The sequence below is a fragment of the Colias eurytheme genome, chromosome 21, assembly GCF_061535395.1.
Source record: "Colias eurytheme isolate Ceu_HAF_F1 chromosome 21, ilColEury1 Martin Lab GWU primary, whole genome shotgun sequence".
NCBI classification, from domain to species: domain Eukaryota; kingdom Metazoa; phylum Arthropoda; class Insecta; order Lepidoptera; family Pieridae; genus Colias; species Colias eurytheme.
In genome coordinates, this window is record NC_143000.1 from 179,317 (window position 1) to 206,105 (window position 26,789).

Below are 26,789 nucleotides of genomic sequence, written 5' to 3' on the forward strand. Positions count from 1 at the left end.
TACACAATATAGTACTTGGCTATTCATTATAAATATAATGCATGTTCATTTTTTTTATTGAATCCGTTTCCGTTTCCCGTGTATTTAAATTAATTAATAATTTGTGTGAATGTGTGTGTATACACGTATTTTTATCGGGTGGGGGTTACCGGGGATTGGATAAATGTTGATGGCAGGGCGGGCGGTATTGTATTGTAATGTATAGTTGTTACATGAACTTCCTTTGCGCTTGCTAAAGTATGCGTAGTTGTGTTATAAGAGAAAGAGATCATATTAAAAAAAGTTTAATTTTATACAAGGGGATCACCTATTTATAAATACAATATATTTTTTTATTCTTGACTGTTATATCTTAAATGAAAAATAAACTTCTTGAAACGTGTTATTATTAAATAATTAACCAAAAACATTGAAGCATGTAATGTAAACACATACAATAACAAATATAGAGGTAAATTGTGGACAAAAACGAGCTTTATTACATAATGTAAAGTATGCACGTCATTTAGGCTTGTTGTGCACTCGATTACAATATTGAACTTTCTTTATATTATAAAGAAAATATTCTGACAATTTCTTACACAAATATTTTATTGTAAATACAGTTTACCTACACATAATCCCGGCGAAATTTGTAACGCCTTTAAATATTTCCCTTTATTCATCAAAGTTTTCCGCGATTTAATGTAAAGCAAGGAAAAATTTATCTAAAAAACAGTTGTCATTTTTACTAGAAATCCTATGTACCTAATAATGTGTACATTTTATAACAAAATAATACAAATTCAAATCCTAGAACATAAAAAGTAACTGTACAAGCTCGAATTCATTGGATTTATTTCTCTGCACTCGGTCGCACACTTGCAACAGGCCTAACTTTCAATGTCAGGGTTGTTCAGTAGTTTATATAGTTAAGGGCGGCGCGTGCGCACACAGTGTGACTCCCAGCCCCGCAGGGGACCGTCGTCATGAGAGTGCTCGCTATCTTCTGCGCCCTGGCCTGCCCCGCGCTCGCCAGGGAATACACCGGTTTGTTGATTTCGTTATTACAGCTTGCTTCGTGGATTTGGGATGGTGATCATTCGTGTGAAGATTGGTTGCTTTGGTGAAAGAAAGATTTTTAAGATTTAAGTGCAACCATGTGGTGCAACTACAGAAATTCTCGCCGGCTCTTCTGTGTAGAAACTGCTTTGCGAGCCGGTGGTTCAAACTATGTTATGATGACTGAAAAGTGCTTCCAGAAGAAATCTCATTACATAAATATATGTTTTAGTTTAATAATTAGAAATATAATAACATAATATTATGCTTGTGCTCTTAATTTGACTTGAAGCTTTTAGCCTGAAGTTTATATGTTGCACGTTGTTTAAATAATTTTTTAAAAATGATTGCAGTTTCTACTTACTATGACAATTTCAATTTTTGTAATATGTATTAACGTGCTCGTGTCCAAATATTAATTAGTGAAATGTTATTCAAAATCCAAAATTTGTCACTCATTTATAATTTCGTAAACAAATGCAAATTCAAAAGTTAAATATTTACGCAACTCTATGTTACTAATATTTTTACCGCTGAGAGATAAGATATAGTATGACTGCGTGCGTTTGTGCGTATATAACCTTCTAAACTTGCTATTATACTAATTTTATTGCAAAATTTATGCTAATATATTAATTATTATTTTGGTACTGGTAGTAATTGGAAAGTTGTATGAAAAAAATGTAACCCTGGAGTTAATTATAATAGCAGTAATAAAATACAATATTACTCGTAAAGCTTTATAAAACAACAAGTTTGAAAAATCAATCCAAATTCATTAAAAAATAGGCTTTAAAACACATTTAAATTAATCAAAACATTCAAAACTTGATTCATTTTATTACCAGGAAGATATCTATTTACAATGTATAAAATTAATTATTTTAAATAAAGATTAAATGTAAACCACATAATATTACTTCGGATCGAGTTTGAAACATTTCGTAAAATTTATAATTAATGTTAAATAAAATTAATTAATTATGCATGGGTGTTGAAGCCTAATACATAAATATATTATACATATATATAGATTACCAACTATTTGATCGGGTACGAAAACTAAATTTTCATGGTTAAAAGAAATTAGATGTAATCGAAGTTATGGTTATAGATAACATTGAAGTCAGAAAAAATAGCGCTTTAGTTAAATAGTTATTCCATTTAATATATTATATGTATTTATGTACGTCTCACTTAATAGAATTAATCCTGTGTCCCGTAGAGGTTAGCTACAATACCTACGTACTTCTACAATATAATATATCATTTATAAGTACGTAGATACGTAAATAATATATCTATTCTGATATTATAAAGCCGAAGAGTTTGTTTGTTTGTTTTACATGCTAATCTCAGGAACTACTGGTCCGATTTGAAAAAATTAGTCGATTTGAAAGATAGCCCATTTATAGAAGGAGGTTTTAGGCTATATATCATCACGCTAAGATCAACATAAGCAAAGTAATGTTGGTGAAACCGCGGGGCATAGCTAGTTATAGGTATATAATTATTTTGAAAAGCGCTAAAACCCGCACAGATAATATAATACGATAATACCGGTATATTTCAGTTAAATTATTTCTAAATAAAAAAAAATTATAATTCCCAATATTTTACACAAATTGTCAACAACAATTTTCAGTCACTTTCAGATTTAAAATAACTTGTGACTAAGTAAAAAATCCATAAAACGTAAGTGAGCGTTTGGCAAATCATATTTTACAATTGAGGGCTAAGAGTTACCAAATAAGGCAAATTATGCCTATTTTTCTTCATTTTTACATATATATATAAAATCAACTTAACTTGTTACAAACAAAAACATAATAAACATTTAAATTGTGAGTGGAAAAACAAGGATATAATTATTATTATCTTAATTTTAATGTTTAATTTCAATTTAACGTAAACACTTTTAAGATTATTTTTTTATAAATAAACGGAATATTTTTATTGGCATTATTTGAACGCATTTTTTATAAACTTTGTTCAATTGCTCTGATTTTTTAAATGTGTTAGTTACCCATACTCTGACCTTACTTTCCGTGAGACGAAGCTTCCGAGGCCGGTGACCCCGCAAACGTCAGAGCTTTGTAAAGTTCACCTTTCTTCGACGAATGACGTCTTCGCCTTTCTTTTAACATTTGATGAGTGAAAATCCTTCCCTAGATGAAATAATTGGACACATTTCCGGATGTACATTGTAAATTTGATGATTGAAAATTGCGTCATGAGGCAGTGGTAATAGCGCTTACCATCAGGTGACCCACCTTCTTTGCCGAGATAATAAGAAACATTTTTATATCATGGTTATAGCTCACTACATAATTTATACGTTATGCATGTATGTATGTATCTGAATAGTGCTGCGAATTAATAAACAAATAAACTGTAAAAGTTTGAGCAGCGGCAATAACAAGCAATTAAAAACGGTGTTTTGAATCAAATTGTTTCGCTTTCATTAGGCGATGTCCTTTCATTAATATAACATAGCTTCCGTAATTAATTATCAGTCATCGATTGTGTCTAAATGTCGCGATCTGTATGTCTGTAGCCGACTTCCGCTGAAAGCTTATAGTTACATTCATCTTTGTTCCTTCATGTTGCTATAATCAATCTTTAAAATTCCTTGAAATCGATACGTAATTCAAAATGCCTCTTTGCTTTAATTAGGACAAGAAAAACTTGGACTGAATATTTTATTATCTTTAAACAATTCTTAATTACAATTCTTCAATTTGAAAAATTGAAAATGTAAAAATAAACTGCGGTTTCCTTATGTAATTAAGGATAGTTATAGTTCTTAAAATAAACAACATTACATAAGACAGTACATTCCGCAATTTGCGACAAGTTCAATGACGTTCGAAAACAAGAAATTCGTTCATAAATAAACGAAACAACAACGAAAATGTTTATTTTTGTAAAACTCTGATAGTTGTTTTATACTAAAATGTGATAGTGGACCTTCAAAATGTAACACTATATTTTGATACATTAAAGAAGTTTATTTTTAAGTATGTTTATGCACATGTTTTTAACTCGTCTAGTGAATATTCCCTATTAAAAAAAGAAAATGACATATAAACATATTGCTTTTAAAAATAATGTGGTCTCTTTATTTTATAAGAAAAATATCGAATTTCTCTGATTTTCTTTCCCGTAGAGGCAGTATTCGAATTTCAAACTCAAACTCAAACATTTATTTATTCAATTCTAAGACTTCTTCTAGAAGCACTAACTTACACTAACTAATTGATAGTAAATAAATCGTTTTTATAATACACTAGCGGTCCGCCTCGGCTTTGCCCGCAATAAAAGGTAGTCTATGTTCTTTCTCAGGGTCTAAAGATTATCTGTGCCAAATTTAATCAAAATTTGTCCAGTAGTTTATGCGTGAAAACCATACATACAAACCTTTCCTCTTTATAATATTATTACTATAGAAGTATACATAATATATTATGTATCATAAATCGTTGCAAAGATAGCTTGATAGTGTGATAAATGCATAAATTAACGGCAATAATTTATATTTTGTTGACAAGCGGACGCAGTAAATTAAGAATAATATTATTTTACCAAGTTAAACACTAGAGCGCTCGCGCCTAAAATTTTCCTTGAGTGCACGCGTGGGTTACATATACGACGCACGTTTTTTTTTTCATAAAAATCGTAGTTTAAAAAGTAAACGAAGTACATACTTATTTATGAATCAACTTTATTTTTAAGTGATAAAACAAAAAAAATATCAATATTTTCTCATTTTACTTATATTATGGGCTAAACATAAACCTCTGTGAAAAGTAACTAATTTTTTACTTATTGTGATCAATCAGTTTTTTTTACTTTGGAAACTACAAATTTGGTAAAAATAATCATCTAATTATAAAGTTTAAGAATAAGTTGTTCTTATCCAATAAAATTTTATTTTCAATAAAAAATAAGTATGTTCTAGCACTCAAATATGAGTATTTTATTTCGATTTTAGTTACCCATATATTAATAATTTCTTAAAAGTATAAATGGATCATAAGAGCAGTAAAAAATAAAAGCGGTATACTTGATTTTCACTAGTAATTGTATGATTTCAAAAACTTCCTAGAACGCTCGCACGGGGGACATGCGTCACCCATGTACTTTTATATTTTCGCAGAGTACACTTCGTTGCACCAAGGAAGCTGACACACTGCTAAAATGTCCGGTGATTGGTAGTCGGGGAATACCTGAGACAACAACACTCAAGCACGATTATTTAAAAAAATATTTAGCAATATAATGACAGCATTGGGTGACCTATGTCCCCCGCGCGTGCGCTCTAGTGTTAAGAAATTAAAATCTTTTTTTTGCATTTATGATTTATGTCCCGTATTCAATATTAATGCCTATAAATTAATTATTATTTGCATACATTTACATAATTGTTATAATAATTATATAAATATTAAATAGTTAACAACTTGATTCATAGATTAAATCTTTGTTGACATTTATAAAGGAGCAAAATTGACATAATTAATAATAATGCTCGTATAAAAACTGCTTTATTTTTCTCTTGGTTAGATTAATAAAAAAACACAGTATTTTATCATTTATTTACATAATTTGCAAAAAAAAAGTAACACATCATAACACATCCCAATTTTGGCATCTAAAGAATATATAAATTTGTAGAGTTGGAGCGAAGTCAGCTACCGCGTCTGTTCCACCTGGACGACTACGAGCGGTGCGTGGGGCTCGGCGGGCTCTACTGCACCGGGACCTTCCGACTCTACCCAGAGAAGGACTCTATGGCTTATAAGTTTATCAAGGTAGAGCTTTATTTGATAACTAGCTTCCGCCCGCGACTCCGTCCGCGCGGATGTCGGTCTTCGCGTGGATGGTTTATTTCTCCATTTTGAGTAACTCTGACTATGACATCTTATAAATAACTATTGGACCCGAATACGGCTAGGCCTATAATAATACGCAACGTGTGTTCGCGGTTCTACAGAACAACGTCTATGGATAAAACTGAAAAATTAAGATAATTTTTTTTTCTATGTATTTTTCCAGGATAAAAAGTATCTTATTTTACGCCCAGGATAATAAGGTATAATTATACCAAGTTTCATCGAAATCGAACCGGTAGTTTTCACGTGATGTCTTCACATACAGACAGACAGACAGACAAACAGACAGACAGACATACAAAAATTTTTTTAATCACATATTTGGGTTTGGTATCGATCCAGTAACACCCCCTGCTATTTATTTTTTCAATATTTTCAATGTACAGAATTGACCCTTCTACAGATTTATTATATGTATAGATAAATGAGCTTATTAATGTTGTTTGTTGTTCTACTCAGAAAAATGAAATGAATGATAATTATATGACGACAGAAAAACACAGAAGATTATTTCTTACGAGGGCAAATGTGTGTTTGTGAAAAGCTTTGTAGAGTCATTGCTATAATGTTCATTGAATGGGTTGTTACGTAATTAGGAACAAAATCAAATTTAAATTCAAATCAAATTGTCTTTATAGTTTATTTCTTTGCAAAATTTTCTTTAAAAAAATTAAATCACATCCTTATTAGCGTTAAATCTCTGAGGTTATCTAAATCAGGATGAATTATGAATTAAGATTTTTTACGCATTCATACATTTACGGTTACGTGTGAATAACCGACTGGAGTATTCGCTTAGATTTAATTAAATTTATAATTTACTTCAAGAGTAAACAAACTGAATTATAATATAATAATATTATATGTACTATAAAATAAAATAGAGTAAAATTAATCGAACACTAGGTGCCTATTTGTATTGTCTCAAATCTTAAACCCAACTTAGAAAAAAAATGTTTAAAATTGTAAAGCCTTCTAAATAAATAAACTAAATAAGTAAATTCTGAATAACAAATTTAACAACGCAATTATACAAATCCATTTATATCGAAAATGAATTAAAATCGATTAATTTCACCCCATTTTTATTCAATGCAAAACAACCACATCCTTGATGTCTTATAATGCAATACAATGATATATTCTTCTCCAGGAGTATGCCTCCGACCGCCGTCACTTCGACCGCACACTCCTTCACCGGGGCTACTGCCTTTCGGCGCGCTGTCCTACCCATGAGGCCAACACCACGCTTCGCTTTGAGCGTTGCGTGGAACAGCACGCGCTGGTACCCGGGCTGAGGGCCGCCATGGTGACCCACTCGTGTTCCACCCGCGTGGAGGAGGTGGACACTCCACAGCGCATCTTTTTGTACGTGGTGGTGCTGTTCGTGGCACTTAATGTTTTGGGGACGATGTATGATCTGGTTGGGGGTGAGAAAAGTGAGTATTTTTTAATCGTAACAATTATTAAATAAGACTTGTTTTTTAAGCGCATGCCTGTCTTTATTTACAGTGTTTTAAAATGGAATTTAATTGATAGATTGCAGAACAGAGCTATAAAAAAAGCTCAATAAAGAGAGCTTTCAAATATTTTGTGTTGAGGCAAGCTTTAAAATTATCATCATCTTTAATGAGTGCGAGAAAGCACTTAACAAGTATCTTAAAGCTTTTTACAATGCTAGCTTTATTATACTTTCTACTCGATAGAGTGATTTCACGATAGTACACAAAAATTACCTTCTACATAAAACTCATTAGAATCTCATACGAAAACGTAAGCTCACCAAATGAATCGAATGTTTTCAGAGAACAAGTTCATAGTAGCATGGTCGGTGCGCGCGAACTGGCGGCGGCTGGTGTCCACGTACGAAGACGGGGACCCGCGCCTCTCCGCGCTCGCGCCCATACAGGGAGTCAGGTATATACTTTCATTATTTACTCAACTTTTATAGTTCAATGTACAAATCACTTGACACTTCATAGTATAAAACAAATCGCTGACGCTGTCTGTTCGTCCCTATGTAAACTTAAATCTTTAATACGCAACGGATTTTAAGCGGTTTTTTTTATATAGATAGAGTGGTTCAAGAAAGTTAATGTACATTTTGTTAACTTGTAGACAATATTATCGCGTAATAATAATTCTAAAAACAAAATTTCTTACTATCGGCAAGTTTTAAAATATAACCGTCAGCTGTGAGTCCACCTTCGTGTATAAAACATCAACGCGCGCAAGTACTAAATACAGAAGACAAATTATGAAATGTAACAAGGCGTAATTTATTTACTTAAAACGTTTTGCCTTCAAGACTGTACTATTAGACATTATTCTATATTTACTTATTACTAAAATCTTTTTTTCTCCCCATTCAAATATAAAATTGAAAATAATTTTTCATATTAAAATTAATAAACGTCAAATCCTTCATACTAATATAATAATTTAACAATTAAAAATTTCTCGGAATGCAAACATCAGTTAATTATTGCAAAAAATTACGCAATATCAACATAATTTAAGGCCAATCTCATTGCAAAAATATGTTATTTACATATCACACATCGAAAGCATTCTCTCGATTATAAAAATGTTTATGAAAAGCAATGCGGTAAACAATATTATACCCTTAACCTTGCTATTCTTTTTTTTATTTGAACGTTATATTTGTTGCAGATTTTATATTGAGTACTTTTTTGCTTCCTTGAAGATAATAATTTTTTAGCTCATAATATAATAATATACTGCGTAAAATTTACAGGGCTTAAATACTTTTATCATTGGTTTTTTATTATGTTCAATAAATTAATGACATCGTTCTTCATTTACGCAAACTCTTATGTAAATAATCAAAGTTCGTTTATTCCGACATTTTTCGTTTGCTTCTATCGTTTAATGGACATAAAATATTACCACAGTATTACAATTATTTTCCTAATGGTAATACTGTGATATTACCATGCGGGTCAACATCAAACATCAAACATGTATTGTATCGCTTTTATTTTAACATTCTGTTTCTGTATTTAGTGAGCAATAGAGAATTTGTTCATTCATTCATTCATCAAAGATTTCGCTAGTAGGCATTCATTTGATTTTTTCTCTATGTATCCGCAGAGTGGTGCTTCTAGTGCTGGTGATGATGACGCACTCGGCGGAGATACAGCACAAACTGTATCAGTATAACCCCAATTATTTAGAGCAGGTAAGTTATGCAATTTAGAGCCAATTTTTCAATCCATAGTTAAAACTTTATCCGCCCAATAAAGTATTACACGATAATATTAAAATGTCACCCGTAAACTGTCAAAGACGGGCAAAGAATACATTTTTGAAATGGTAGTTTAATACGTTATTCGACGAATAAGTATTAAGGTGATGAATTAATTTTTCTAACATTTACGGCCCTTTTTAAACCTTCGTAATTTTTATATTATTAAAGTTGTCGTGATGAAAATTCTTGACAAGAAAGTTCAATAGTAACACAATACGTCTACCGTTTTAGAAACATGATTCCATGATATTTTCTCGATAGAAAAAAAATACAAAGTTCTCATTGTTATTTTTTTTTAATCTCTGGCATCTTCAAAATAACAAACGTAAAGTTACGACTTTTTGGATATTAACTATAAAATATACAACCTATACGTCTACCGTGTTAGAATTTTGAAATATGCGATGGTTTTGAAATAAACAAGAAATACTTGAAATTAGCGCCTGACCAGCCAATATAGCGAGAGCCGCCCTGTACCTTCCTACCCCGATCGCTGCACGAGTCATTCCCGCTACGGCCGTCACACGGGGAACTTGTGTCGCTTGCGCAGTCGTAAAAAAGGGTGACAACATGATAAGACAAAATGAGACAAATGGGGACAATAAAGAAAATAAGAAGAAGAAACATAAAGGTTGGAGGAAAAAGAATGCCTACAATTGGAACAAATTAATGAAGTAAGTTGGTTTTATTTTAAATTTGATGATAATTGTATTATAGACGATGTTTGATATGTACCCCTGTTTTAAGTACATAACAAATGTGTAAGATTTTTTCATTTATAGCATAAATAATCTTTTCAGAAATCCGGAATTCAGAAGGAAAATAAACCCACTGATTGTTCACAATGTGAACCCACTCCTTCGTAAGTACCTTTATTCAGTCAAAAATGTATGTTATCAACGCTCTACTGGTTTTATCGCATGTGTAACGGACAGTAATATGTGTTCTGTGGTAACGGACGTGACGTCGCCTGTCACCTCCGTCAAGCCAAGCCGCCATGTTGACATCCCCTCCTGCCAGCCGCCATGCCACCGCCATGCCTACCAGCCAGCCACGCGGAGGGGATAAGCCTATATATTAGCTTGCCATTGCTAAACGTGGATCATTCTTGTTAGAACTTTCAAAATAAAGAAGTGTGTCGTTACGCTGCAATTTTATTTTCTCCATTGCTTCACAAATCAGAAGCGGGATGAAACGACGTCGACCACAAGTTTGTCGACCTCCTGACGAATCAATGTCGGAGGAAGATGAGGGTACTTCTTCACCGCCTGCACGGAAGCTGCTCAAGAATCTGCTGGAAAAAGAAGTAGTAAAGGCTTTACGCAACCTGGAAGATGACCCCCAAGCTCCAAATAAGTCAAAAGTCCATCGTGCTGCATCTTTAATCCCGGAATTTGACCCTGATAGTGAGGAATGCACGGTACAAGCATGGATTCGTAAAATTGACCAAATTGGGGAAATAAATGGATGGGACGATACAACTAAATCATTTTACCTACAAGATAAGCTGCGAGGTCAAGCAAAGAAGTGGTATAATCGTTTAGAGAACTACGATTACACGTGGGAACAATGGAAGGATATGCTATTGCGAGCATTTCCTCGATATCGCGATTATGGAAATATGCTTGAAGAATTACTACAAAGGAAAAAGCAACCTACAGAGACGATGACAAAATACTATCAAGATAAAATCGCCATGTGCTTCCGGTGCAAGTTATCCGATAGCGCCAGCGTTTCCTGTATCATTCGTGGTCTGCCACTATCGCTACAACCTAACGCTCGAGCCTTCCAATGCCACACGCCAGGAGAGCTTTACGAAGGATTTTTATGTGCACTTGACGACTACCGTACTTTACCTATCGACACAAGGTTTCATAAAAATTTGGTGAGTAGGCCATCTCACCTGGATAAAAAGTCAATGCCACCCAATGTCGAAACAGACCCGTGTCCGAGATGCAAGAAAACTGGTCATTTACTGCGTGATTGCTCCCTACCTGACACACGTACATGTTATAAATGTGGAAATAAGGGACACATTGCTTCACGTTGTTCTACAATTGCCACGGATAATAGAAGATCTATCTCAACCGACAACATAAAAGAAGTAAATGTACTACGCCCTTATAATGAAATATACAAAAAGGTCGTTAAAGTCGATGGCATCCACGTGAAAGCATACATTGATACCGGCAGTCAAGTTAACGTTTTAAACGATCAAGTATCGAACGCATTGTCATTGGATGTCAAACCGACGAGTGTCATTTTAAAAGGATTCTCCGGTGGACTCTCAACGAGTCGTGGAGAAGTCGAATTTCAATTAGAAATTGACGGTATAACCATGAAATGCCACGCCTACTTGTCTAGCATCAAAATGGCCGATGTTAATCTTTTAATCGGTCAGCCTGTCATCAACAGCGAAGGTATGACATTGACAGTTAGCAAAGGCATAATCAAATTTAATCGTACTCAAGATCCCAATCCCATTTGCGATATTGAGGCTATCGAAGACCATGATCGCTTTAAAGTCGTCACAGTCAACGAAGAGAGACTTCCACCTGGCTCTTCCATCATTCAAGTGCGGGTTCTCGGAAATAAGGTCGGCAACGATGCGGTTACACCGCCTCGGCATCATGAGCTGCAGGGAGTGGCCTACTCTCTTCCATCCACCCTGCTCACTGGTGAAGACGGGTACATCAAAGTCATCAACATGGGCTGCGAGGTTATCGTGTGGCCGCCGGGAGAGGTCCTAACCAGGGCTGAAAGCTGCCAGGAGTCTCCACTACAGCCAAATAGCCAGGTACTTACCCTTGCTTGCCATAGATTTGCCAATTATAATGCTAATAATAAAGCTTACTAGTGATCAGCCTATTTACCGCCAGCCTTATCGATTATCGCATAGCGAACAAGCAGTAGTTCAGTCTAAAGTGATTTATTAGATGCCGAGATTATCAAAGAGTCTGAATCTAGTTATGCATCTCCGGTCATTTTAGTCAAAAAGAAAAACGGTGACAGTAGGATGTGTGTTGATAACCGTGCCTTATATGCTATTACCGTAAAAGATAGATTTCCATTGCCAAACTTAGATATGGTTCAAGGCCATCATCAATAATTACGTGTTAGTAATGAAGATACACACAAAACTGCATTCATAACACCTCAGGGTCATTTCGAGTACACTCGTATTCCATTCGGTTTAGCGAACGCGCCATCCGTTTTTATGCGGTTGATAAATAAAATAGTTGAATCTGTAGGTAGAACTGAAAATAATAAAGTTATAGTCGAGCCAATTTAATAGGCAACATTTGACGTCTATCAATTTTATCTTCAAAGAGAGGTAACCTGCTTTAAAACATCGATTAAAGTGAATTAATCGATACGGATTTGAAACATTTGTCAATCGAATTTATTAATTTATGATGATTTTTATTCACAAGTAATCAATGCATTCGATTCTAGATGTCAGATTTCGATTTTTAGAGTAACGTCTCTGGTATTTAAAAAGAAAGGTTTATTGACACAAAATTGTAGCGACGTCCTTACCCTCGAATGACGTTATGTCAGGCTTAGACATTTTGCAAGCGGTACTTGTCAAACTTGAAGTAGAAAATTTAAAATTAAACATGTAAGTTTTCGTTCTTGCAAAATGAAATAACGTATTTAGGTCATAAAATATCGGCTAAGGGTATTCAACCGGGCGATTCAAAGTTATTAGCGGTGTCTCGTTTTCCAACACCGACCAATGTTCATAGTGTGCGTCAATAATTATCGGGTTGTGTACTGTGTAGTTATTTTCGTAAGTTTATTTACAATTTTGCTATCATTGCCCGCCCTTTTACCGATTTAACTAAAAAGAAAGCGGGTTGACTTTAGTAACGTGCGGCACGAATTTCGGCGCGATTTTAATTTTTATCGATCGATAATGATGCCCCGAAACATACATTAGCGGCTTTTCGTGCGGAAACGTGTAATTACAGAGAAATCTTTTTTTTTAATTTTTGAGATTATGTTCAAAATTTTTTGAGTTACATTGACAAAACTACAAGAATTGTGTTTGAAAGAGGTAACAAATATCTTAATGTACATATTAAAAACCATAGTTCATTCAAAAGCATGTTGCTGAGGGGACAACAATTCATACGGGTTATTGGCGAGCATATGATTGTTTGGGGCAATATGGGTATTTTCATAAAAAAGTTAATCACTCAGAATCAGACAACCCATTTGTTGCCTCTGACCCATTTGAGTCCCAGTGGCATGTTGTAAAAAGATTTTTTAAAAAAGATAACTATAACCACCCACCAAACTTCGGTGATAATATTATAGAATATGTGGAGACGATGGGTGGAAAAAAATAAAATGGATCCATTCATTGCCATTGTAAATTGTATCAAACATATTGTAGGGTCAACCGGGGCAAATGCAACTATGGGGCTATGGCAACTAGTTATCATAACTAATTTATTAGAGTTGTTGTAATAAATCGCCACCTATGATTCAATAACTCAACGACTAATAAATCTTACAAGTAATAGATGGTGCCCCTACGATGAAAACTATTTGATTGATAGGCCATTGTGTCAAACCGCTATTTTGAAGTTGGTGTGCTTAAAAACAGGTGTCGAGTTTTACAGACAAAAAAATTGTTTAGGAGTGATTTTTTGCAGGTGTTTTTGATTGGACACGATTATCACAAGCCGTTAAGCTTATTTCATTTATATTTTTAGTGCGTTAGTTGACTCTATTTTGTGTTATTGATGCAGTTACAATTGCCTCATGAAAATTTCACTGTGGGGCTATTGCAACTGTGAGGTTAGTTACAATAGCCCCTTATATTTTTGTATGAAACTAAAAACACTAGTGATGTGACAGTGTCGATATTTTGATTATGTATCCTTCTTGGTAGTCAAAATATACTTTCTTTATGATTAATTAAAGAAGAACCATCGATTATTTCTTCGATATTATACCCAGAGACGGGTTCATAAGTAAAATTCAAATTAGGTAAAGCGTGGTTAAAGAATATAAGTAACTAAAAACGATAGGTAGTTCTGTGATTGTTCAAGTAATTTTTAGTAAACGGTTGATTAACTAATAAACGTATTTTGTTTGGTTTACGTTTTAAACAATATTTAACACAAAGAATATTATTTGTTCTGACCAAAAACTAAAATTGACTTAGTAGGTAGTACACTGTTATTTTTTTTTTGTTGCGATTTAAAGTTGTAAATCAAAGTAGGTACATGAGTTTTTCCTCTAAATAATGCGGCGCCATCTACGATCGCAACGTTATTGTATAGATAACGTTATTGTATATATATATATATAGAATAATAAAAATATATCGATGAATAAGTTTTTTGCATTCCCCACACTAATTCTCTAACAAATAGTTGCATTTGCCCCACAATCAGAAAAATAAGATTTTTCCTGAAAACTTGTCCTTGCTACACGGTAATCCAGTTCAAAATCCTATGAATAACATGAAATCTCATAAATATATTCTATATTCGTTGTTTTATATGAAATAGAAGAAGAGCTATGGCAGTTAGTTGCATTTACCCCCGACTAGGGGTTAATGTAACTTTTTCTACCAATTTTAGGAAATATTCTCACTACCAGTTATTTATAAGACTACTGTATTGCTTGATTGGTTGAAAATAATCTTGAATAAATACAAAAATCACTAAATGGGTCAAATAAATGACCAAATATAAAAGGAGATAACTGCAACCGATCAAACTTGAAACTTGTTATTTTTTAGTTGCATTTGCCCCGGTTGACCCTATACAAGATTTGAATAAATAATTATTTTAAAAAAATGTTTTTATAGTATGTATATTGCACACAAATTGTTAATCACAGAAACTTATCTATCCACCCCGATTCCACGTGGTACTTGTCTGTCATACACTAGAGTGTATTAAAAAAGTCGGAGGCGCGGAGGAGCGTGGCGCCCGCGTGTGCTGAGGAGCAGGCAGAGTCAAGCGAGCCGGAGTGGCTGAGGCTGGTCGCCAAAGGCGACCAAAAAGCCGAAGCTACAAAGGCGAGTGAAGACTCCTGCCTGCAACGAGGTACACGGGGGCAAGCGCCACGTTCTGCAGCGCCGGAGCAGTCAAGAAAGCCCATAATCTTGGTTATATTTCTAACTACATCACTACATAGTATAAAACAAAGTCACTTTCTCTATCCCTATGTCCCTTTGTATGCTTAAATCTTTCAAACTACGCAACGGATTTTGATGCGGTTTTTTTTAATAGATAGAGTGATTCAAGAGGAAGGTTTTAGTATATAATTTATTAGGTTTAAGTCAAAGCGGGCGAAGCCGTGGGCGGTAAGCTAGTATAAATGTAATCTCAAAAAAAATTTAAAAAAAAATAGAAGGGGGGGTTTCCTCACCCCCCCACTTTATAGGGGGTCTCCCCTTACCTCTCCCCTCCCTTTCCCTCCCCTCCCCCCCCTTAATTCGTGCCGCAAATTTCTAAAGAAATACCAAGAAAGCTTCGTGGATATGGAGTAGTGATCAAAACAATAGTTTCGAACAATTAAAAAAGTGTTTGTGTTCCGAGCCTGTGTTAGCTTTGTACGATCCTGTGCTTTGTACGGAAATACATACTGACGCGTGTAAATTAGAAATAGCAGATTGATGGTACGTTGCGACCCGTTTTATATTTTAGTAGGGTGACAAGTAAAGAGGAAAGCATGTATATTAGGTTCAGGTTATAAACTGGAAACTCTTGCCGTTGTAGAATCCTTGCGTCGTTTTCGCGTATATATAGTAGGAAAAAAAAAGGTTAAGATTGTTACTGATTGTACAACAGTCCGCGCTACGCTTACTAAACGTGACATTATACCACGTATCGCAAGGTGGTGGCTTTCTATACAAGATTACGATATAAGCGTAGAGTATAGGCCGGGGGAACGAATGAAACATGTAGAATGTAGATGCGTTAAGTAGACATCCAGTAGACACTATGAACGTGAATCGTCTCGAAGTAGCGGATTGGTTTTATATGGTGCAATGTCAGGATACTAAAAGCGAGCGCTAGAATGAAACGTAACTTCGATAGGAAACGAAAATCCGCTCACATATATAAGAAGGGTGATTTATTGCTAACGCGTCAAGCACCTACTTGTTCAGCATCCAAAGTTAACACTAAACTTGACGACTTGCATTCCGGTCCTTATGTCGTAACGAAAGTATTGGGCAATGATAGGTACCAAATTAGAAGTATATAGGGTTTACGTGGGTATAAGAGTTTTAGTGGGTTAGTAGCTGCAGATTCGTTGAGGCCCTATAAAAGTATTGTTACAGTTTCTGATAGTGCTAGCAGTTCGGATGAGCAAATGGAAACCGAAGATCTTATTGATTTATTAGAGAGCTAATTATTTTTGTTGTTCCTGTGGGAACAACTGTTTCAGGATGGCCGAGTGTAACGGACAGTAATATGTGTTCTGTGGTAACGGACGTGACGTCGCCTGTCACCTCCGTCAAGCCAAGCCGCCATGTTGACATCCCCTCCTGCCAGCCGCCATGCCACCGCCATGCCTACCAGCCAGCCACGCGGAGGGGATAAGCCTATATATTAGCTTGCCATTGCTAAACGTGGATCATTCTTGTTAGAACTTTCAAAATAAAGAAGTGTGTCGTTACGCTGCAATTTTATTTTCTCCATTGCTTCACACATGATTCCATTTTTAGCAAAAAGCAACAAAGTGCAAAGAAATAAAAAATCATGGTGAACTTAGTGGAAGTATGGTGGACGTAATATGGAATTATGGAACAGGAGCTCGTTGGAGTAGTATTATATTTTAAAAAAATACGAAAAAATTTCAAGAATTTCTTAGTAGGTGGTAGATAAGTATGTTGTATAAAGAATTTGATGTTGATATTTATTTCATTTATACTTACTACACCTGTGCGGGAAATTGCTTAGTACTAAAACCGGTTTATATTCATATTTACATAGTAATGTGAGTTTTCATTTCGAAAAATTTTGTGTAAGTATATTAAATTGAGTTCCTGGGTGATCTGGAAACACAATTGGGCCCGGAGGATGGCGCTGCAGTCACTCCTCCTAATCACATGAACCGATTTGGATGAATATTTGTGTGCACATTTCATTGTTGTGGGATGATTGGTTGATTCGTTTTCACATTAGCTAATATTATGTATTTTTGTTGTTAGAAAGTAAACTTAATTTAATGTTTATAATACATTATTATTGGTATAAATAAGCCAGTGTTCGTCTCACATTGCTGTACCTGCCTACCTATCCTACCAGGGCCTAACTTTGTTCTGGCTATTTTATTTTGATTATTTGTAATGAATAATTACAATTATAATAGAGTGCAAAAAATAAATTTACATGCGTCAATATATTTTGTGTTTTTTTTTAAAACAATTTTTTTATTTAAAAAAATATCATTCCGACCGCGGCTTTGCCCGCGTGGAATTAGGTTATATCGTGAATCCTGTTTTATCCCACAGAAGTGTTCAGTTCGGATAAAAAGTATCCTATGTGTAAATCCAGGCAATTAGCTATATTTTATCAAAATTGGTAATGTAGTCTTGACGTGATTAAGTAACAACTAACAAAAAAATATACAAATTAACATCCAAAGTTTCGCATCAGTTTTACTGTATTAGCGATATCTTCCACTATTGACTTTGACTGAGAAGAATTAGGGTTTATAACTTCTTTCAGAAATAGTACCTTTCATTTCTGGGCATGATGTCATTAGGTACCATTTCATTTTTTCAGAGCAACAATATTTTTTGTTATTTTAAAGATTATTTATAACCTGTATTATTTTGTAATAAAGTAAACATTACGAAATAATAATAATTAATAATTATTAATAATGTCTAAGTAGTTGTTAAAAAGAAGATAATTTTGTGTTTATAAGCAAGAAAATAAAACCAATAAATCAACAATTAAATATATGTATAACAATATTATAACTGTATGACGACTCCATACATGTTTGTCCCGAGTCGGCCAGCGGCAGCGCGGCGAGTATGCAAGAATGATTTCGCGCACACCCGCGTTCGCGATAGCGAGCTATTAGTCTCCGCCCGCCAAGCAGTGGATTTTTTTTTGTGTATCGTCTTAAACAAGGATTGGAATATCAGCCCTTGTTATAATAATTGTAATTCTTGTTATATATAATACAATAAAAACATGCGGCTTTATTTCATTTAAACAACACTAATTTTAATTTAGTGATTTTATAACTGTATAGATTAATTTTAGTACACACATAGTATGGAAGTTATGTATCAATAGAGAAGAAAATAAATTTATTTACTGTCATGCTACACAGAAAAAAAAATGAATATGAAATACACTAAAAATTAATGCTATAGAGTCACACATCTTTAGTTCAAGTTATATTATCAGGAATGAATTAACGAAATTAATAAAAATAAAATAATGAAATGGTTTCTTTAGATCCTGAACCACCCAGTGACAATGCTGATCCGCAACGGCTCGGCCCTGGTGCAGGGCTTCGTGGTGATCTCCAACTTCCTGTTCGCGTACAGCCTGCTGCTCATCGCGCGGAACCGCCAGCTCGGCCTCGCGCACCTGCCCATGTGCTTGCTGCATAGGTTCCTCAGGTAATGCAGACGATATAGTATAGACACAGCAAATGCTAATGTCATGATACTAATGTTTATTGGATGGTCTGCATTTTGGCGTTTAATAATGAAAAAAAATCTTGCAAGTTTCTCTACCAATTTTTATCAATATGGGAAAGTAAAATTATAACAATTACATAAAATTATGAATAAGAAAGAGCGAAAAAAATTATTATTACCTCCATTTATATTAATTAAATAAAATACTGGGTAAAAGCTTAAGCAGTTAATCACAGTTAATTTAAACAAAACAATCTCTTCCCATACGAACATGATAAATTACATAAATCAATATTCCAGACTAGCGCCAGTACATCTACTAGTAGTGGGTTTCGCGGCGACGTGGTGGCGGCGGGCCGGAGACGGCCCCCAGTGGCACTCCATCGTTGGCGCTGAGAGTGATGTCTGCAGACGCAAGTTCTTCAGCCACGCCTTCTTCTTGCACAATCTGGTGAATGCTGATGAGCACTGCTTACTGCAAACTTGGTAAGTAACGTTAACGTTGAAATAAGCGTTCGAAATTTTGTCCTTATGTCCGTAATATATAGATGAAATATTTAATGTAATAACTTTTTTAATATTGCCTGTTGTAGTTAATCAGAACTCTTTAATGATAAGAGCACACACATTTCTTTTTTGTTTAATTGTATAGATATGTTGTGTATAGATATCGCCTAATTTATTATTATTTTCTGTGAATGTAGTGTTCATCTGTAATAGTTGTGCATAATAACGTGTAAATCCTATGTTACTGTTTTAAGTGAATGATACATATTATGTAACAACTGGTGATGAACCTTTTTAATAAATAAATAAAATGTTATTTAAAAAGTGTACCAAATCAGATGCCTTACCAAAAACTGCATATTATGTAATTTTAAATTTCTTGTTATGGTGATTGTTTTGGAAACCACTAAGCAATACGTTTTAAAATTATAAGTTGCTATCTACTAATAATATGTAGGTATGTAGTATAGAGGTAGCCACAAGATTGAATAAGTCGTTAAATTCTAAATCTAATTGGCGAGATTGCAAATTGTCAAAAAATTTCTATGCTATATAGTTTTGGTATGATAAACGTATTTTGCATAAACACCTCGTGCCGATGTAACGTTATATCATATTGAAATATTTTTCTGCATAATTCTAATTTTTGCATTTTACGAAGTAATAAAAAAAATCACTTGCTACTTATTTTAACACACGTGGGCAATGTCAGTGTTTTCATTTTTCCATGAAGTAATTTATTTATTTCAGGTTTATTGCCGTCGACATGCAATTGTACATAGTGGCTTCCGTTCTGACTCTCTGGCTCATGGAGAAGAAAAAACGTGCTGTTCCACTTCTGACGGCTCTGTTCTTTGGCTCCTGTCTCTTGAATATGTGCCTGGCGTACATCAACGACTGGAAATCATTGCTGTATATTATGTTGCCTGAGTGAGTACTTAAATAATGCTAAAATAATGCACCGCTGAATTTAACAAATGCACTTTTATCCTAATTTTGAAATGGTTTCATCTAATAAAGGAAATGTAGAAAGGATTTCAGTTTAGATGGAATTATAATGAATCAGAAGCTGAAGTTTTCATGATGGCTTGTTTGAGCGAGTTAATCTCAAGAACAAAAAATAATATTGAAAGTATACTTTCTTTTTGCAGGCTACAGATTACAATTTGTTGTTTTTGGATGAGAATTATTATTATTTGCTTCATCTACTTGCGTAGGTTATATTTAAGAAACTAATATTACTTCTTTACCCAGGAACGTCCGCACCACGTTCCGCGGCGTGCCGTCGTTCTCTCGTTTCTACGTGGCGCCGTGGGGCAGCCTGCCCGCCTGCTTCCTCGGCCTGCTGCTCGCGCACCTGCACTACCACATGCAGGAGAACGGCTACAAGCTGGCTAAGAGCAAGGTGAGTGTGGGTTGTGCTAGAGTATTTCTACTGATGCGTCATTGAAGGAAAATTTTGAAAATAATGAGTGTCATCATTGATATTTGCGTCTGTTGATAAATGCGATGGTTCTTGACACAGCAGATCATATTTGTTGCAATCCTAAAATGGTTATTATCATGTTATTATCAACAGGAACATAAAATAATAAAGTTTCATCCAGCGCCACACTTTAACTTTTTATTTCTAACAATATCAAGAATATTTCATGTTTTAAATCGGTCATATTGATCGATTTAAAATGTGAAAGCTTCGTAAGTCGAGTAGAAGTAGAAATGACTTTGTTACACAAGCATACAGTTAACAATTTTATTACCATTTTTAATGCCGTAAATTCTCCATTCTTCAGATCCTGTACCTATGCAGCCACTCAGCAGTCCCGCTGCACGTGGCGTGCATCATGGCGGGCAACTACGTGCGCGCGCACACGGGGCGGCTCGCCACCGCGCTGTACGCGGCCGTGGAGCGCCCGGCCTTCGCCCTGCTCAGCGCGGTCTATGTCATCGCGCTGGTTAACCATGTTGACAGTGAGTGTTTCAAATTAAAATAAATAAATTGTTTATTTATTTCCACTACATACATGTATATGGTTTTTGAAATTTAATTTTCAAGCTTTAGGTGTAAAAAGCTAGTGCCTTCCTAAAGGCCTTAAAGCTTTATAATTCGAAAAGAAACGAACTTAGTAAAATGTTGCAATGTTTGATTGATATGTTTAATTTTTTAGAAAGAGTACATTTCTATCTCTATTTACATAATATAAAAATGAATTCCTATTTCCCTTGCTCGCGGCATCACGCGTGAACGGCTGGACCGATTTTCACAATAATTTTTTGTCCATCATTATCAATGAATTTGGAAAATTAAGAAATCTCAATGGCCATTAAACTTCATGTTTATAGTTCGCTCGAAGTCAGGACTACTGTTGGGTCAGCTAAAATAAATAAAATCCTCTTCCAGACATATACCGTCGGCTGCTGTCGCTGCGGCTGCTGCAGGCGCTGGGGCGGCTGTCGCTGGCCGTGCTGATGCTGCACTGGTGCGTCAACATGATGCTGGTCGCCTCGCGCCGCACGCTCTCTGAAGTTTCCGTGGGGAACATTGTGAGTACATACCGTCAGATTGTGTATGTACACATATACCGTCGTATTTCTACATAAATAATTATACCGTCGACTGCTGAATTTAATACTAAATTAATTTTATTTTTTTTACTGAAATTCACTTAAGTAAATAGAGCACAACAGCTGAAATAAACATTAAGCGATGGACAAAAATAAGAAACTACATTTTTCTCATAATTATAGCATTTTTACTTTCTACCCTTGACAATAATTTCACTAAGATTAATAATTATATTCTTTGTACAGGCCTCAGATTTAATATCAACAATTTGGTGGACGTATGTGCTGGCGTTGCCTCTCACCCTGCTCGTCGAGTCGCCCATACAGAAGACGTTCAGCGCATTCATATCTTCATAAACTTACCTTAAATTGTGTGTGTGTGTGTGTGAACTATCGAAAGGAAAAAATTCCGAAATTCAACAACGCTATCTAGTCCCAAGATAAGGAAATCTTGTAGGTATTGGTTGCATTATTTAGAATTAGTAACTGATATTAACTACTAAAAACTTTGTAGTGAATTGCTAAAAAGTTTCATAGAAATGTTGACACTTACAACAATTTTATCCATCCATTGTTCAAATGATATTTTTCTCAAAATTTAAGATATTTAAATATAAATTATGTCGAAAGTTTAGTTTTCGTAGGTACTGTGTTTGGAATATGTAAATTTATTTGGAAGCGTTGGACCTTATAATGGTCTCATTATTTATAAGAATTTAACTGTAAGAAGTTGCCAAATATTATGTTAATTTATCAGTAAGCGTAAATACTGTAATCACAATAATATTGAATTTCAAAGGACTAATAATTTGAAGATAACAATGACTAAAGTAATTTTGCGAGTGCAAAGTCAATTTTACGTCAATGTTAAATTGTTATTGTTTATGAGCATTTTTATCTTCTTTGCTGAATAATTTGGAATTATTCAGTTTTATGAAGAAAAGTTTTGCCTCTATCTTGTGATCGATTATAATTAATTATAGTGATTAATTATAATAACTTAAGGATTGGTATATTGTATTATTGTTATTGCTGTATTTTTTAAAGTAAAATATTAAAATATAATAAATGTTTTATTTCCATTCATTCATTCATTTTCATCTTTTATTTCCAATAACCTAGAGAGACCTTCATAAATATTATCCTTTTGGATCAATATACCATAAAAATGTGTTTTTTATCATCACATTAAAATAAGTCGTTGTACAAATCAATTTTTTTTGTGCAGTTCATTATTATCTTAAAAAATAAAATTGCACCTTAAGAAATGACCCATAAGAACCTTTAATAAATACCATTTATAAGAGTTGATTTTTATCACGGAGAACTATTGCAAATCTCAAAATATGACCATGGTTTTTGACCATGTCTTGCTTTACTGGAGTGACGCCTACATCCAATGTCAATCATTAAGAGTTGTGACTGATGTTAAATGTAGGACGAATGTTCGACGATACATTTTCTCATGAGGAAATTAATTCCATAACTGTAAATATTTCAATCGGACTGCCAATTGACATCTTCCACAGAAACTTTTCTATGAATTTGTTATTAGTTATTTAGAATATAATTAGAATCGAAAAGCTTTCCAGCTTTTCCATGTTATATTCTTACGCAAGTTAAAATCTAATGGAGATGATGTAGTGTTTGTTATAATTGAATTAACATAGATAATTCTAGAATTATTATAATAATTGCTTCTAGTAGGGTGGGGGGAAAATATTTAGGGTTTGGTTGTTATGTTGTTGCCAAAAGGTAAGTAAATATGAGTCACATTTTGATTGGGAGATAAAAATTCAGTGTTTTTGAATAACAACGAGGAAAATTTTTAAATGAAATACCTATATTTGTGTCTATATCTTGGACTCTGATTAAAAAACAAATCTTTGAGAAATTTGTTATCAATGGAAAACTTTTAACGACTTTATTTTCTAGTTTTTCATGTTTTATTTTATATCTAATAATACAAACTAGTATGTGCGAAGAGAACGTAGTGTTTCCGGTAAGTTTTAATAATTAAAACAGGCTTAGGTAATTACGATGACCAAAAAAATTAAACTAGCGGTCAATGACCTTGGGATACAACAGCAGCTACTCTTGTTAAGATCCTTGTATTCTTGAGAGAAAATAATAATACATTAAAACGTGATTATTTTTTGTTCTTGAAACTATCTTCATTAGTTAACTAATCAAAAATATCTGGTTATTTGAGGCTACTTCTTTGTTCTATAAATAATATCAAATGTCGCAGCGTAGAGGGTTGATAACTACCACTACATACAATGAATTGAGTATTGTTACAAAAATTTGAATTTTGATATTATAGAGAAAGAATATAGTAGAAGAATTGTATAGTGCGTAAAGATGTTTTCGAATGCAATTCTAACAGTTCCCTTCATTCAATAAACTCTGCATAAAAAGAGAAAATGGAAGATATTCTGTATTTTATTACCTTATAAAAGTTATATGATCTAAAGACAATAATGACGATAATAATTATTACACACATGTACGGTATTTGTAGACTTTTTTTTCTATTTTTTGCTGATAGTCATACACAATTTACGATTCCTATAATCTGTAGCCAATTTTCTGTGTATATATGTGAACTATCCCGTAGCACAGACTAATAATAATATACTACGTATACAACCCGTAGCAAACGTGACCAATAGACCGGGAGATACTGACACAAAATTTCGAGTCATTTGTAACAGGATGGCGGTTCTACAGGGTTCTTAGTACGCAATGACAAAAAGAAAAATGATGTTGTGAACGCTGGTACCGGCGGCTTAGTCGCGTGGGCGTTAGTCGAACTCGTCGGAAAATAGCGAAAGTCAAACGATTTGTAACAGTATGGCACTTATTTTTCTTGGAAGTTTGAGGATCAAAGAATATAAATACAAAATTTCAAAGATCTAGGTGTTGGAAATCTTCACTTATATAAATTAATACTAAATTAATTTTTCAAGTATGACAGCACTTTTTCCCCCTACTAGAAGTATGGCAAATATAATAATGGTCAAATTTTATCAAATACTCTCCAAAAATCCAAATGCAATACTGGTACAAAAAGTTTGGCGAAATAAATTTTTTTTGCAGATTTTCGGCGGTATGGCGACCATTTGGAATCGTCCGAAAAGTATGGCATGGCGATTTTCGTAAATGGCTGCACGACGATGGTTACCTGTGCAAAAGTTAGCCTGGTACAAATGGTTGAATAATTGTTTTATTTAAATCAACATATTCGCGTCGGTATGGCGGGCTGTAAGTCACACCGGAAAAGTATGGCATGACACTACCGCCTACTTCTTTTTTATGGGCTATCGGTAAATACTAAAATTTTTGTGTTACAAATCGTTTGACTTTCGCTATTTTTCCGACGAGTTCAGCTAACGCCCACGCGACTAAACCACCGATACCAGCGATCACACCATCATTTTTCTTTTTATCATTGCGTACTAAGACCCCTGTAGAACCGCCATCCTGTTACAAATGACTCGAAATTTTGTGTCAGTATCTCCCGGTCTACAAAGTCACAAACATGTTTCAGGTTAAAATTAAATTCATCATACTCATGGTATATCACGTAGGTACCAACAGTGACGTTTCAGTTTTCACATTAGTGTTATACAAAAAAACTAATAAACATAATATATTATCTTCTCAACAACTGGTTATAATTACATGCGTGGTCATTACAATCTTGTTTTGACTCATTAAGTAAGCAATGCAAATTTTATAATTCGTGTTTTACTCACAAGTTTATGGGATTTTTTATATATCCGCGCGGAATGTTACTCATTCGAAGGACAATGGACATTGACTGTCCTTATTGAAATTTTAATTAATCGGAAATTCAGTTTCTGATCGGTTATAATCTAATTCATTGTCAAATAACCTGTATAATTGGAAATTAAGTGTAATTTAATTGTATTTAATACGATTTTTAAAATGCGTAGGTATTTCAAAATGCGTAATGGTCGGCAAGGGCATCATTATGTTGGATCTAGATGTAATCTAGGCCACAATTTGCTACTTCCGTCATCTTTTTACCGTAACAAGGGCGGTATACACAAAGTGTAGTGCAAAATATGTGTAGATAGAAGATACTGCGCAAAAAATCGAGATAAACATCTGAAATAATACAAGACTGTTTATTTAAGGACCTCTTTACTCAAATTTAAAAAAGATAATTACGTCGAATACAATATGTCGAAATAAATCCGCCTTAATAAATCCTTCATAAGTAAAATCTATAATTTGAATTTTATGACGTAGCTACATTGTGATTGTTCTTGAATTTTGTGTTAAACTACTAGACTAGAGAGTAGAGATACTACTACTGTAAGTATTTAGTCCATTGTCCATAATCTTGCGTTTTTTAGAGGACGCAATTGTATTTGTGTGAAGCTAAAACCAAGTTTGTGGGGTCGCCAACCTTGTCCCACGGCCGCCATATCAAAAGAGCCGTTGATATGGTTTTTACGATATAACTCTTAAACTATTTATCTGATTGTAGTATATGAGTGAGGGTAGATAAAAATAATGTCACCGATCGTGTGTCAGTTAACTCAGTTTGTTGTGTCAAATAAAAGTGATTGTATCATCCTTGTGTTTTAATATAAATTAAGCCTCAAATACCATAATTGGCGACGAGGAAATAGTAATTCACACGTGAAAAAGTACAAAGAATACAGTGAAATATGTCTTTTGTTGGAAATGCATCATTTGGCAGCAATCTCACGTTCGACCACCGCGCGCAAGAATGGAGTATATTCATTAGTCGTTTTAAGCAGTATTGCACGGCTAACAGCATTGATGAAAATACAGACAAAGCCGGGGTGAAGCGCCGCGCGTTGTTGTTGAC

General features: G+C 34.1%; 2 protein-coding genes and 1 long non-coding RNA gene across 3 annotated transcripts; all 3 read left to right on the forward strand.

Moving 5' to 3' along the window:
- Positions 1–949: 949 nt before the first annotated feature.
- LOC149898833 (nose resistant to fluoxetine protein 6-like) lies at positions 950–22,803 on the forward strand. Its single transcript, XM_090114083.1, has 12 exons — positions 950–1,029; positions 5,719–5,855; positions 7,090–7,375; positions 7,742–7,853; positions 9,051–9,138; positions 18,660–18,826; positions 19,148–19,333; positions 20,105–20,284; positions 20,609–20,759; positions 21,148–21,325; positions 21,756–21,898; positions 22,166–22,803. The coding sequence occupies exons 1-12, from the start codon at positions 969–971 to the stop codon at positions 22,274–22,276; spliced, it is 1,800 nt and encodes a 599-aa protein (XP_089970209.1). The 5' UTR covers positions 950–968; the 3' UTR covers positions 22,277–22,803.
- Positions 9,302–17,563, forward strand: LOC149898834 (uncharacterized). Its single transcript, XR_016457942.1, has 3 exons — positions 9,302–9,881; positions 10,008–10,069; positions 16,907–17,563. It is a non-coding gene; the product is annotated as an uncharacterized LOC149898834 (long non-coding RNA).
- Positions 10,129–16,857, forward strand: LOC149898835 (uncharacterized). Its single transcript, XM_090114082.1, has 2 exons — positions 10,129–12,004; positions 16,627–16,857. Exons 1-2 carry the CDS (start codon positions 10,397–10,399, stop codon positions 16,639–16,641), a joined length of 1,623 nt encoding a protein of 540 aa, XP_089970208.1. The 5' UTR covers positions 10,129–10,396; the 3' UTR covers positions 16,642–16,857.
- Positions 22,804–26,789: the final 3,986 nt, after the last annotated feature.